Raw genomic sequence first — 13,934 nt, 5'->3', positions numbered from 1 at the left:
AGGTCGGCGCTGGGAAGCGAGTCCCAGGCTAGACGTCGGCGCTGGGAGGCGAGGTCCTCGCGGGGTGGAGATGAGAGATCACATTGGGAATGAGACACAGCCCAAATGAGTATATAGCTTGGGGAATTTGGTGGCAGTGTGGAAATTTGGTGCAGAGGGGAAGAGGTGCTTTTCATTTATTGTTTTGGTTCAAAGTTTGTACATTTTTTTTTTAAACAGGATAATCTGAAGCCCAGAATCAGGAGCCTGGCGTGAGAGTGACATCACAGATAAACCAGAAGTTCATTAGTGGGTAATTTACTACTAATTTGACTATCTATTATAGGTTACTTCCAGATTGAAGGTAAATAGAAGACCAGTTTAAAATTTTTAGAAATCAAATTAAGAACTAAGCAATTATAGTAGAGATGCTGGGCCAGGCAATCTGCTGTAACTGCATGACATGGGGATTGGTGGACCACATTGTGGTTCATTGTGACTACATCTGTAGCAAGTGTTGGCTGCTTGAGGAACTCTGGCTTGGAGTCGACGAGCTGGAGTCTGAGCTTCAAACACTGTGACACATCAGGGAGGGGGAGAGTTACTCGGATGCTGTGTTTCAGGAGGCAGTCACACCCCTTAGATTAACTCCCTTAAATTCGATCAGTGGTCAGGGACAGGAGGATGTGACTATGAGTGAGTCAGGTTACTTTTCTTGTAGAGATAGATTCTTGATTATTAAGGGGAGAAGACAAGGAAATGGGATTGAGAAACATATCAGCCATGATTGAATGGTGGAGTAGATTCGATGAGCCAAATGGCCTAATTCTGCACCTCCATCTTCTGGTCATGTACATCCTTTAAATAAGTCAAGGGATACCATTTCAGAAATATATTAAATGTGAGGTAAAGTTGCCATAATCCCAGTGGACCATAGGGCTGCTGTCTCACTGGAGAGACAGATGGCTGGTGGGATTTTAACCTGAGGGTCAGCACACCTCAGGCAAGGGGAGAGGCTGAGGATTTCTTCATGGTAATCTCAGTCAATGCAGGAATTGAATTCTCTCTGTTGGTGGCACTTTGTGTCACAGACCAACCGTCCAGCCTACAGTATGTCACTGGCTGCTAACCACTTTGGAAATGCCCTGAGGTTACAAAGGTCCCTCTCAAAAGGCAAGTCTTTCTCCATATAAACCCATTCGCACACGAGTCAGAACGTGCTCAGTTTACTCTCCAAAAAATGGTTGTTGGAGGCAAAGTGATGCCAGAATGTGGGTCTGTAAATTATTTTTTACAGGAGGAATCAGGAGTTACTACATGCTTGCGTCAACCTCAATGACAGGAATACTGTTGTTTACACAGCATCAGATGGTCTTTTGCAGGGATGGAGGAGATCTCATGACACAATTTCTGAGATGGAGTGGAGATTTCTCTCCAATGTCACTGAGATCATTTCAGGTTTATAAATTTGAAGCAGAAGGTGTTCAAAGTTTATTGAAGGGCTTACCGCTTGTTCAGCGATTGTTTAAAACATGCTCATCGGTGAACATCTTCTGCCTAATGATGAGTCACAGATGGGAGAGAGTTGGTTTGAAAGGTGCAGCATTGATGAACTGTAGGGTGAGCTGGAGGTGGCAGAGAGCGGTCGGGGTGACAAAGTGATGAAGGAGCAGCGTGCCAGAATTGGGAGCTGGAGAATCAGGGGAGCAGAGAGACACTGGCAGAGGTCGATAAGAGGTTACTGACGCCCTTACAGGCAACCACGATTCCATGTTGAGATAGTAAGAACTGCCAATGCCTACAACCCAATGGTCTCAATGTAGACTTTGCTAGCTTCAAAATCTCCCCACACCCGACCTCATCCCAAGACCAACTCTCCCTCTCATCCCCGTCTCCTTGACCTGTCCGTCTTCTCTCCCACCTATCCGCTCCTACCTGCACTTAACTATCACCATCCCACCTACCTTCCCCAGCTCCACCCCTCCTCTATTTATTTCAGAGCCCCCCTCCCCCCTTCCCCCCTCCCCCATTTCTGAAGGAGGGTCCAGACCCGAAGCATCAGCTTTCCTGCTCCTCTGATGCTGCCTGGCCGGCTGTGTTCCTCCAGCTCCACACTGTGTTATCATAATTTCATGTTGTCATTCAGACTGCAAATGGCCAGGGAACAGCACGGAAAATAGAAGGAGCAGCATTCACAGTGCAATACTGCAAACTAAACTGCTTCCCTGTATCATGGATGCAAACAGCTCTTCACCTTCCTCACACTAACCTCCAAAATCCCCCAATAGTTACCTTGCAGCCAAACTTCCGACTGCTCCAGGCAAGTTAAGGTAACAGTGTACACACATTTGTGGAAACACTGCATCTTAGCAAACTTTGGAGGGTCAAAGCTCACCTTGATACAGGACTACAGCCCCTTCATCTGCAAATGTGCCTTACGCACAACTGAAAACTTTAAAAAATAGCAGTGGCAGGGTCATAGCACAATTATCTCCTCAGCACGTAAGGAAATGAGGCTGACCAGGGAGGAGGAGTTAAAGCAATAATAAATGAGGCCCATGTATATCTTCTTTTCAAAGGAACTGGAGAAATACACATAAACAAAAGTTGTGCTAGCCTTGTGAAGAGCAATGGGATTAAGTCATAATTCTACCAAAGGGCTAGTAAGGGCACAATGGGCTGAATGACCTCCATTGCTGCAAGATTGGTGAGTCAATGTCCACTTGTGCTGATTGGAGGGCACAAGGAATCAGGCCCCCTCATACACCACAGGCCTGCTCCTGTCGCCCAGCAAGCTCATTATCTATGCCTCCGATCCACTTCTCTCTCACTCCATCTCAGGATCATTTCTGGCCAGAGACGAGGATCACTGATTAGTGCAGCATGTGCTATACAGATGGGATCTCTAGCCTCAAGCTGAGCAGTGATGCCTGCGCTCAGTACTACAGCTAGACATAGCCTCAGTAATGTTACCATATTGGATTGGATATATTCTTTGAAATGGCTGTACCTGACCTCTGTCTCTAAGCACCCTACTCCCACACTCTCTAGCCCTTGGTCAGCTGTGCTTGATGCTTGCTACAGCATTCAAACTGAGCTGACAATTGGAAGATACTTGACTCTCAATTGATTCCCTCGTGATCAATAACGAGTGTTGAAACGATATTTTAAAGAAGGCTTTGAATTGCTATTTATGATTTCCCTCCTGGGATGTTCCTGGATATTCACTGAAGTGATTACATAATGATATCAACAAGTTTCATCCCACCATCAGACTTACTATGGACTACTCTTCAGAATCAGTCTAATTCTTGCACACATGCATCTCTGTCAAAGACGGACACCTCAGTACTTCACTCTACTGCAAGCCCACGGATAACCTCACGAAGCTGCACTTCTCTACCTTCCACCCTAAACACATTAAAGAAGATATCCCCCACACACATGCCCTACTTATACACAGGATCTGCTCAGGGAGGAGGAACGCCTCCTACAGACACATAAAGATGCTGAAAGTCGCCCTCATAAGAACAGGATATGACGCTTAACTCCTCGATTGCCAGTTCCAATGTGCCACAGCAAAAAAATCACAATGACCTCCTCAGAGAACAGACGCGGGACACGATCAATAGAGTACCCTTCATCATCCAGTACTTCCCCCAGAGCAGAGAAACTATGCCATGTTCTTCACAGCCTTCAGCATGTCATTGATGACAATGAACATCTCACCAAGACCATCCCTACGCCTCCACTTCTCACCTTCAAACGGCCACCTAACCTTAAACAAATCATCATTCACAGCAAAGTGCCCAGCCTTCAGGAGAACAGCAACCACAACACCACACAACCCTGTCACGGCAACCTCTGCAGGACATGTCAGATCATCAACATGGATACCACCATCACACGTGGGAACACCACCCTTCAGTAGTACATACTGACGTGACTCGGCCAATGTTGTCTACCTCATACGCTGCAGGCGAGGATGCCCTGAGGCATGGTATATTGGTCAGACCAGGCAGACGCTACGACAACGGACGAACAGACACCACACAAAATCGCCAAATAGGTATGTTCCCTCCCAGGATGTACTGGCACTGGAGGGGGTGCAAAGGAGGTTCACTAGGTCGATTCCAGAGTTGAGGGGGTTGTCTTATGAGGAGAGACTGAGTAGATTGGGATTATATTCATTGGAATTCAGAAGATTGAGGGGGGATCTTATAGAAACATATAAAATTATGAAGGGAATAGATAAGAGAGAAGTAGAGAGGATGTTTCCACTGGCAGGTGAAGCTAGGACAAGAGGGCATAGCCTCAAGATTAGAGGGAGCAGATTTAGGACTGAACTGAGAAGGAATTTCTTCACCCAGAGGGTTGTTAATCTATGGAATTCCTTGCCCAGTGAAGTAGTTGACGCTACTTCAGTAAACGCTTTTAAAAAAAAAGGTAGATTTTTTTTGAACAATAAAGGAATTAAGGGATACGGTGAGAACGCGGGTAAGTGGATCTGAGTCCACGAAAGGATCAGCCATGATCTTATTGAATGGCGGAGCAGGCTCGAAGGGCCAGACGGCCTACTCCTGCTCCTAGTTCTTATGTTCAGTCGGGGAACACTTCAGCGGTCAAGGACATTCAGCCTCTGATCTTTGGGTAAACATCCTCCAAGGCAGCCTTCGAGATAGACAATAATATAGTATCGCTGAGCACAAACTGATAGTCAAGTTCTGTACCAATGAAGACGGCCTCAACCATGATGTTGCGCTACATGTAATCCCACCATACTGTTCTGGGTTTCTAAAATCTCCCTTACTGTTCTGTTTTGATACCATTACCTTGTTCACTTGTGATTATCTCCCTACCTTAAATTAATTTTTGGAGTCTTACTCCTTCTTCAGGTGTTAATGTGGTGTAGTGTAGAAGTAAGATTCTGAAAGCTTGTGTTTTCAGATAAACCTGTTGGACAATAACCTGGTGTCGTGTGATTTCTGACCTTGTCCACGCCAGTCCAACACTGGCACATTCACATCTCAATAAGTTTTTACAGTTTTGGACTACTTGTTACTTTGATTAGACCCTTGTCATGTGACTCTGATACCTTTTCATATTATTCCAGCCATTTGGTTTGTCTCTAGCACCATCTTATTTCTGATTTTTTTGTAATTATTTCTCTGCCTTAATTAATCGGTTTGTAGGTCATCCCTTCACTTGTTATTCAGCCTGTCGACCCTCCACTCACACTATTTGTACTTATCTGTTGACAGGCTTAATTACCTGGAATTACCTTGCCATTATCTCTTCACCTATAAATTCTGTGATGAAGGAGCAGTGCTACGAAAGCTTGTGATTTTAAATAAACCTGTTGGCCTGTAACCAGGTGTTGAGAGATTCTGACTTTGTCCACCCCAGTCCAACACTGGCATCGGCACCTCTTGGGATGTTGGCAGCCCCTTCCTGGAGATGGATTTTTAATCTTTGGTGAACCTGGAGAGTTTGCAGGCGTAGATTTCAGATAGCCGCGGCACGTCTTCCTGAATGAGGAACAAGGCCACTGCTGCCATTTATGTGTTGAAAATTAATTTTTATTTGATTCGCTTCAGAGATCAGAGGCAGTGAGAATTCTGTAGGAACTGTCCCAACAATGTTGATATATTACTGTACAAATTTGCAATTCACATTTCAAACTCCATGGTTTGAGCCAAGAGTGACTAGCTCCTTCACAAAAGATGCGATGGGATCATGTTCACACGGTGTTTTACTGAGGACTGGGAGGGATTAAATCATCTCCACACTCAGTCTGGCAGATGAGTTAACATAGCCCCAACGCTGAGTGAAATTCAAAGATGGTTAAAACTCAAAAAGGATTAAAATTAATTTCAATGAAAAAGTGAATTTACTTCTCACTGGCATTAAACATTTCATTCTAGTCCCTTCTCTTAGACCTCACCCTCATGGATTACTATAATGTTATCACTGCCCAGGAACTCGCCTTAATAAACTCGCACATTAGCGAGTCGCCTCTCTGACACAATCAGCTGCATATGGAAGCACAGCACCAATCAGCTACCCCGCCCCACCCCCAAAAGGATCACATAAAACCTGGAACTCCACTCCCCAATGAACCCCAATGCACTAAATATCAATCTCCAATGATCCCTTCCACACTGACACCTAATCCCCTACCACCTCCTGTCCTGATGAAGGGTCTAGGCCCGAAAAGTTGACTTTCCAGCTTCTCTGATGCTGCCTGACCTGCTGTGTTCCTCCAGCTCCACACTATATCAGCCCCTACCACCTCCGCACTAACACCTGAACCCCACCCCACCGTCCGCACTGGCACCTGACCCCACCCACCCTCTGCACTGACACCCAACCCCCAACCCCTTCAGCACTGACACCTGACCCCCAACCCTAAACCCCTCCGCACCATCAGTCACACCCTCTCCGCATTGACACCTGACCCCCAATCCCCTCTGCACCGATCCCCAATTCCCACCCTCTGTGCTGAGCCCCATCCTTCCCCCAGTACCTCACTTTCTATCTGCCCCATCTCCCCACTCCATATAGCCTCACACCCATGGGGGAGGGTAGGACAAGGGTGATTGTAGGGGTGGTGGGGAAGGAACAGACGTTCAGTAATTCCCCACATGAACCAGACCTGCACACTGCACCATCTCCTCAGATCAGGTACCCAGCCTTGATTCAAACCTGCCTTCCTCCATGCCCCTGGATCATACCTCCCATCCACCCCCCGGATCCTTTAATGTTCCCACCTGACCCACATTCTGGGCATTTGCTTCATCTCCCCCCAAAGTCCATGACTCCTGGAAGTTTTTCTGGGCGACAAGCCAATGAAATGATGAGCATGTGGTCACCCTCAGCCTCCTGTGCAGCTCCAAGCTGGAGAAGAGATGGCAACATGAAGGAGCCAGGGATAATCACCGAGCACTGAGACCATGTCACATCAACATAGATAAACAACATGCATCCAGTGTCTGCAGAAATGTTGGCCAGCTAGGGGGTTACAGCACCCAGCTGTGGGTTGGGGGGGTGCGGTGCAGACACAGCACCCAGCTCTGGATGGGGGTGGGATGGGAAGGTGCAGATACAGCACCCAGCTCCAGGTTGGGGGACAGGGCACATATAGCACCCAGCTCTGGTGGGGAGAGGGGATGTAGTGCACTCTATAATCGGGGATACAGTACTTTTTCTGTGGGAGTGGGTGGATACAGTGCACAATCCAGGGGTAATGGAGGGGAGGGGGGTGGTGTGGGTAGTGGAGAAAGCCCCCGATCCTGGGGAACATATTGCCTACTCTGATGTAGGGGGGTGGATACAGTACGCAGTCCAGGGGTAATTGGAGGGGGGGGCGCAGTGTAGAAAGCCCCCGATCCTGGGGAATATATTGCCTACTCTGATGTAAGTGGGTAGATACAGCTTGCCTGCTGCAAGTGGGCTGGGGAAGGTGTTTACAACTCTCAGTCCGGGGGGGTGGTTTAACAGGGCAAATGCAGCATTCAATCCGGTCTAAATGGGGGTCACTGTACGTTGCACAGTGGTCCATCACATTTAACCTACAAGCCATTGTAACCTTAAAACACAGTTACCACAGTACATTGTTGCTCTCATTTTCTGCTGGTTGTAATCTCCTCAGAGTTCATAGGGTGGTGCCTACATTCTGACGTACCGCAAAGTCACCTCCCTCCCCTCTGCCTGGGCTTCTCGGCCCAGTTGTTAGCGTTGCCTTTGCGTACCATAACTCCAGTCTGCGGAAGCAATGACTGAACAAAGAAAGCTGTGCTCGTAATTGCCACAGGGAATGATAGAGAAAAGTCGTCTCGTGTATTCAAGCTTTGGCCTTGTGCACGTCTCTGGGAATTCAAGTGTCAGGCCTTGCAGGCTCTCCCAACCTTGGCCTCTCCTGCATTCTCAGAGCCTTGGAAGCCACCTCATTGTGTAGTTGCTTGCAGCCCCTGGCACCGGTTCCCCACACAAAGGGGAACTGTCACGGGTCAGCGGACAACTTGATGGCCAGGAAATGCTGGTCAGTTGAGAGGCGTGAGACAGAAAAAAACGCGCTCATCACACGAACAGTCGCCACGGGCCAATTCTACTGCAGAAATGGCAGGAAGGCCAAGAGGCTGAGTCGTTCATTGGCATACAGAAGCATGGCACGACAGCAGCAACCATCACATCAGCAAGTAGACACAGGTCCGTCCCCGTCTGTAACCACTAGGCCGCGTTGACAAACTGCTGCTGCAGGAAGTGGTGGATCTGCTGAAAGCTGGGCCTGTCCTTGATGTCTCTACTCCAGCAGAGAAGCATTAAATCAAAGATCTGTTTCGGACACACAGTTGGCTGTGACAGGTAGATCTGTGGGGAAAGAGAGAGAGACACAGAGAGAGAGGAAAAGGCAACAGAATTGTAAGAAATGCTTGACGGCTCAAGAATTGCAGCCCCACAATATCTGACACAGAGACCACATGCCCTGAATTAGTATCAGCTGTGGGTACAACTGACAGGGGGACCATGGTGACCAGTGCAGTACTGAGGGAGTGTTGTACTGTCAGTAGTGCCATTTACCAGTTAAGACGTTACACTGTGCTAACGAGACATAGTAGATCCCATGGCTAATATTCATCCAAGTCAACATCACAATCAAATGATCTGATTGCTGTTTGTGGGATCCTGCTTTGTGCAAATATGCTGCTGCATTTCCTGCATTACATTATTGATTACATTTCAAAAATATTTCATTGGTGGTGACATCTCAAGAATTTGGAAATGCTCAAACAAAATCTATTTCTTTTGTTCCATTTTTTTCTGGGGAGAAACAGATTCAAGCAGGGCCTGTACGTGAAGTTGCTCTGAGCTGTCCTTACCTGTCGCCCCTGATTTCGGAAGAATTCGCCTGTATTCTCAATGATCTGCTCATCAGACTGCTGAGAGTATGGCTGTTCCTTACAGAAGGTGAACATCTCCCACATTGTAACTCCAAAGGCCCAGACATCACTGGCTGTGGTGAATTTTCCCTGAAATGACAAGCACTTTAGGCTAAGTGTCTGACACTGCTTCCCCTTCCTCCTGTCACTGCACACAAAGCTGACAGCTACAGCTGAAAACCCGTTACTTGTGCTTTCCCTTACCTCTCTGCTTGACTATTCCGATGGTGTCCTGTCCAGTTCTCATCTGTCATGTTCTAGATACATCAACTCTACTGCCCACATCCCATCCTCTACAAAGACCCGTTCAGTCATTACTCCTGTGCTCACTGACCCATACTGGTTCCTAGTCCATCAAAGCTTCAAAACAGTCATAATCAAATCTCTCCACGATCTCATCCCTTCCCGTCACTGGAACCTTCTCCAGCCCAAACAACTCTGAAACTCTCTGCCCTCCATTGATTCCAGACTCTTGCACATCTCAAATTTCCATCATTCTACCACTTGCGGTTGGGCCTTAAGCTGCCTATATCTAAGCTCAGGAATTCCTTCCCAAAAACTCCTTTTGCCTCTATTGCTCCCTCTCCACTGCTTTCTGCTCCTTGCAAGCTATCTCTCTGACCATCAATTCTGTCTGAAAACTCTCCTGTTAAGTACATTGGGAGGTTTTCCAATGTTAAAGGCACCACATGAATGCACTGTGTTGTAAATTCAGGATGGAAAAGCTATTGCAGCTGGTTATTGTTCCAGCACTTACCAGCAGGATACTTTCCCACGCCATCCAGCGGATGGGCAGTACAGCACGGCCCTGGATCCGGTAGTAGTCACCACTATACAAATTGCGGCTCATGCCAAAATCAGCTATCTTGATAGTGCAGCGGTTCCCCACCAGGCAGTTACGAGTGGCAAGGTCTCGGTGTACGACATTAAGTGAGGAGAGATATTTCATGCCTGAGGATACCTGGGTCATCATGTGCAAAAGGCACCGGTAGCTGCAGGAGGGAAAGAGAGAGAAAGTGAACAGCCTAAGCTCGAGTGATCTAAAACAACTGTTCTCATTGTATTTCTTTCTCCTTTGCAAATTCGACAAATGTCTGATTTGATTTCTTTCTTATGGTCCTAAGCTTTAGTACAAGCACATAAGGATTGAGTACTGCCTCTCTTAGTGTCATACTCTGGGATTATTCTTCTGATAAACTGATGTCCATGGTTAGAGCCGTACTCAAATTCTTTGTGATATTCATAAATAGGGCTAGGGGAGCAGCAAGTTCTGGAGCACAAGTTTTCAGTACTATTGCCAGAATGTTGTCAGGCCCTGTAGCCTTTTCAGTATCCAGTGCCTCCAACATTTCCTGATATCACATGTTGAATTGTATTGGTTGAAGACTGGTATCTGAGATGCTGGGGACAAGTGGAAAAGGCTGGGAAGAATCATCCTCTCAGCACTTTTGGCTGAAGACCGCTATGAAACCTTATTTTTTACACTGATATGCTGGGTTCTCCCAACATTGATGATTGGGATATTTGAGGAGCTTCCTCTTCCAGTGAGCCATTTAATTATCCACCATCATTCATGACTGAACATGGCAGGACTGCAGAGCTAAGATCTGATCCGTTGGTTGGGAGATTGCTTAGCTCTGTTTATGATTTGCTGCTTATGATGTTTGGCACATAAAAGTGATCCTGTTTTGTGGCTTTACCTGACTGACACCTCATTTTTCGGTATTCCCAGTGCTGTTCCTGGCATGGCCTCATACTCTCTCCATTCAACCAGGGTTCATCTCCTGGCTTCATGGTAGTGATTGAGTGGGGGAGATGTTAGGCCATGAGGTTGCAGATTGTGTTGGAGTATAATTCTGCTGCTGCTGGTGGTCCAAGGTGCCTCATGGATGCTTGCTTTTGAGTTGTTAGATCTGTTTGAAGTCTGTGTCATTTAGCACAGTGATAGTACCACACAACACGAAGGAGATTATTATCAATGTGAAGGTGGGACTTTGTCTGGAAAAGGAGTGTTCAGTGGTCATGCTCACCAATATGGTCATGGACAGATGCATCTGCAGCTTGGTGAAGATGAGGTCAAGTATGTTTTTCCCTCATGTTGGTCCCCTCGCCACCTGTCACAGACTCAGTCGAGCAGCTATCTCCTTTAGGACCTGCCCAACTCAGTCAGCAGGTGCTGCTGTTCAGCCAAGTACATTCTGCACCCTTGCCACCCTTTGGGCTTCCTCCAAGTGTTATCCAATGTTCTTTCCTTCTCTTTTCTGTCTTAAGTCCTTGTCCTGTTCAAACTGCTTTAACTCTATCTCTGTCATAACTACTTTTATGACTCACTGCTTGGAGTAATTGGTCTCCCTGTAATTCCACCAATCCCAAATGCTGTGGTAATATTTTAATTATTCTTGCCTTCATAGCTTTTGCTGGAATTTCCATCTTTAACTCTTTACCCAATTCTACAGCCTTAGCCTTTGTTAAATCTTGTAAACATTCAGGGATTTCACCTTTATCTGCAGGATTGATTTAGCTGCTTCTTAATGTCATCGTATTTAACAGAGTGAGAAACCTGACTTTTGTCCTTTTATCTTTTACCATTTAATCAGACTCCTCATTCAGTTTCATGTTGCTCACATTCATGCACATTTGTTCACAAATGTGATGGATAGGAGAGATAAGACTAACAATCTTTGTTTAGGAATTATACACAGAGAAATTGCTGGAGAAACTCGTCAGATCTGGCAGCATCTGTGGAGATAGAAACAGAGTTAAAGTTTCAAGCCCAAGATGATTCTGAAGAACAGAATCAAATGCAGAGCATTTCAAATATTTTGAGTTTTTATTTCTGACTTCCAGCATCTGTAATCATACAGTCATACAGCACGGAAACAAACCCTTCAGTCCAACCAGTCCATGCTGAACATAATCCCAAATTAAAGTAGTCCCACCTGCCTGCTCCTGGCCCACATCCCTCCAAACCCCTCCCTATTCACGTATTTATCCAAATGTCTTTTAAACATTGTCACTGTGCCCACATACACACTTCCTCAGGAAGTTTATTCCACACACAAACAACCCTCTGTGTAAAAAAATTTGCCTCTCATGTCTTTTTTAAAATCTCTACTCTCTCACCTTAAAAATGTGCCCCCTTGTCTTGAAATCCCCTATCCAAGGGAAAAGACAACTACTATTAACCCTATCTGTCCCCCACTGCCTGTACTAGTGTACAGTCCCTGGTTGCTTACACCTACCTGACACTAGGGATGTTCTTTGCCAGGGTGAAGTGGTTTTCCAGCTCCCGCTGGGATAGGAACTGGTTCAGGTCCCCATTTTCCATGTACTCGGTGACCATGCAGAGTGGGTCGTCACGGATACAGATTCCGAGAAGCCGGATAATGTTGGGGTCCTTCAGCCGTGACATGATCTTCATCTCTTTGAGGAAGTTATTCCTGGAAGTGATGTACAGTGCCTGGTTATCATAGCTATGCCTCTCTGATACAGCAGCACTTCAATCCATCAACAAAAATAAGCCCCTATCCATTCTCAACCACATCACCTCTAGTACCTTAGTACTTCTGCAGCGAGTTGCAGGGGGCTTGCCAGCTTGTGCCAATCATACAGACCACATTATAGCATGATGTACCATTTCTGGGTGTCATGTGGGATGGCAGAGGATATATAGCACAGAAACAGGCTATTCGATCCATCCAGCCTATGCAAGCATTCATGATCCAGTCAACTCATCCCCCCACCCCATCGTTCTTTATTCCCTACTTCATCCTATACTTGCCTTGTTTCTCCTCCAATGCCTCCACTCTAACCAAATCGACCACTCTCGTGTTGTGGAGACCCACATTTTCTCACTAGTCTCTGCTGAGGTTCCTGTAGAATTCTCAAATGAATCTCTGGCTGACTCTTTTATACTGATGGCCTCTGGTTACACAACCCCACAAGAGGAAGCCTCCTCTCTCTATCCAATAGAAAGTAGGAGCAGGAGTAGGTCATTCAGCTCATCAAGACTGCATGGTGGCTCAGTGGTTAGCACTGCTGCCTCACAGCACCAGGGACCCAAGTTCAATTCCAGCCTCAGGCGACTGTCTGTGTGGAGTTTGCACATTCTCTCTGTGTCTGTGTGGATTTCCTCTAGGTGCTCCAGTTTCCTCCCAAGTCCACAGATGAGCAGGTTAGATGATTAGCCATGCTAAATTGCCCATTATGTGCAGGCTAGGTGGAGGAGCCATGGGAAATGCAGGGTTACAGGGATAGGGTAGGGATGGGTGATTCTGGATGGGATGGTCTTCGGAGGGTTGGTGTGGACTCAATGGGGCTGAATGGCCTGATTCCACACAGCAGGAATTCTATGAATTAATCAAAACCTTCAAATCAAACCACTCAAACCAGAGCCAGGAGCAAGTCTCTTTACAGCATTTTGCTCGGGCTGCTGGGGAGGGTTTAAACTAACACAGAATGGCATAGCAACAAGGGCAGAAGATTTTGAAAGGAATTCCAGGGTGCACAAAATGCAGGGAGGGGCAGTTAAACACTAAAACAGAAAATGGCACATTAATAAGTGGAGTTGGAGAAAGGGAGAATGAAGTGTATATCAGCCAGAGGGTCCACAACAAGGGGTCACTGTCTGGGAATATAGGGTAGGCCATTTCAGACTGAGATGAGGATAAATTTCTTCATTCAGAGGGTGGTAAACCTGTGCAATTCTCTACCACAGATGGCTGTGGGGGTTGGGTCACTGAATATGCTTAAAAAAGGAATAGATACATTTCTAGACACTAAATGGGGTGAAGGCTATGTTGAGACAGCAGAAGTACAATAATGAGATGAGGGATCAGCCATGATCATGTTGAACAGCAGAGCAGACTTGATAGGCTGAATGGCCTACTTTCTCTGTTTCTAAATCAGAGTTATACTGCAAGTGGTACAGCGAATGGGACTGGGGATTTCAGGCACAGTTTATCAGGCACAGTTGTTTCAGCGGCGGGAGTCCGGGAGGAAGCGCGAGGGCAGCCT

At 46.5% G+C, this 13,934-nt stretch overlaps 1 protein-coding gene across 1 annotated transcript; it reads right to left on the bottom strand.

The window, feature by feature from the left end:
* Positions 1-5,536: 5,536 nt before the first annotated feature.
* Positions 5,537-12,386, bottom strand: LOC109934980 (discoidin domain-containing receptor 2-like). The gene is made up of 4 exons (XM_020533664.2): positions 12,161-12,386; positions 9,676-9,910; positions 8,859-9,008; positions 5,537-8,349 (listed from the first exon to the last, which is right to left on the bottom strand). Exons 1-4 carry the CDS (start codon positions 12,337-12,339, stop codon positions 8,209-8,211), a joined length of 705 nt encoding a protein of 234 aa, XP_020389253.1. The 5' UTR covers positions 12,340-12,386; the 3' UTR covers positions 5,537-8,208.
* Between the last annotated feature and the right edge of the window lie 1,548 nt (positions 12,387-13,934).

The sequence above is a fragment of the Rhincodon typus genome, chromosome 28 (genome assembly GCF_021869965.1).
Source record: "Rhincodon typus isolate 14 chromosome 28, sRhiTyp1.1, whole genome shotgun sequence".
NCBI classification, from domain to species: Eukaryota; Metazoa; Chordata; class Chondrichthyes; order Orectolobiformes; family Rhincodontidae; genus Rhincodon; species Rhincodon typus.
Note: the sequence above shows the minus strand (reverse complement) of the source record. Positions and strands in the feature narration are given on the sequence as shown.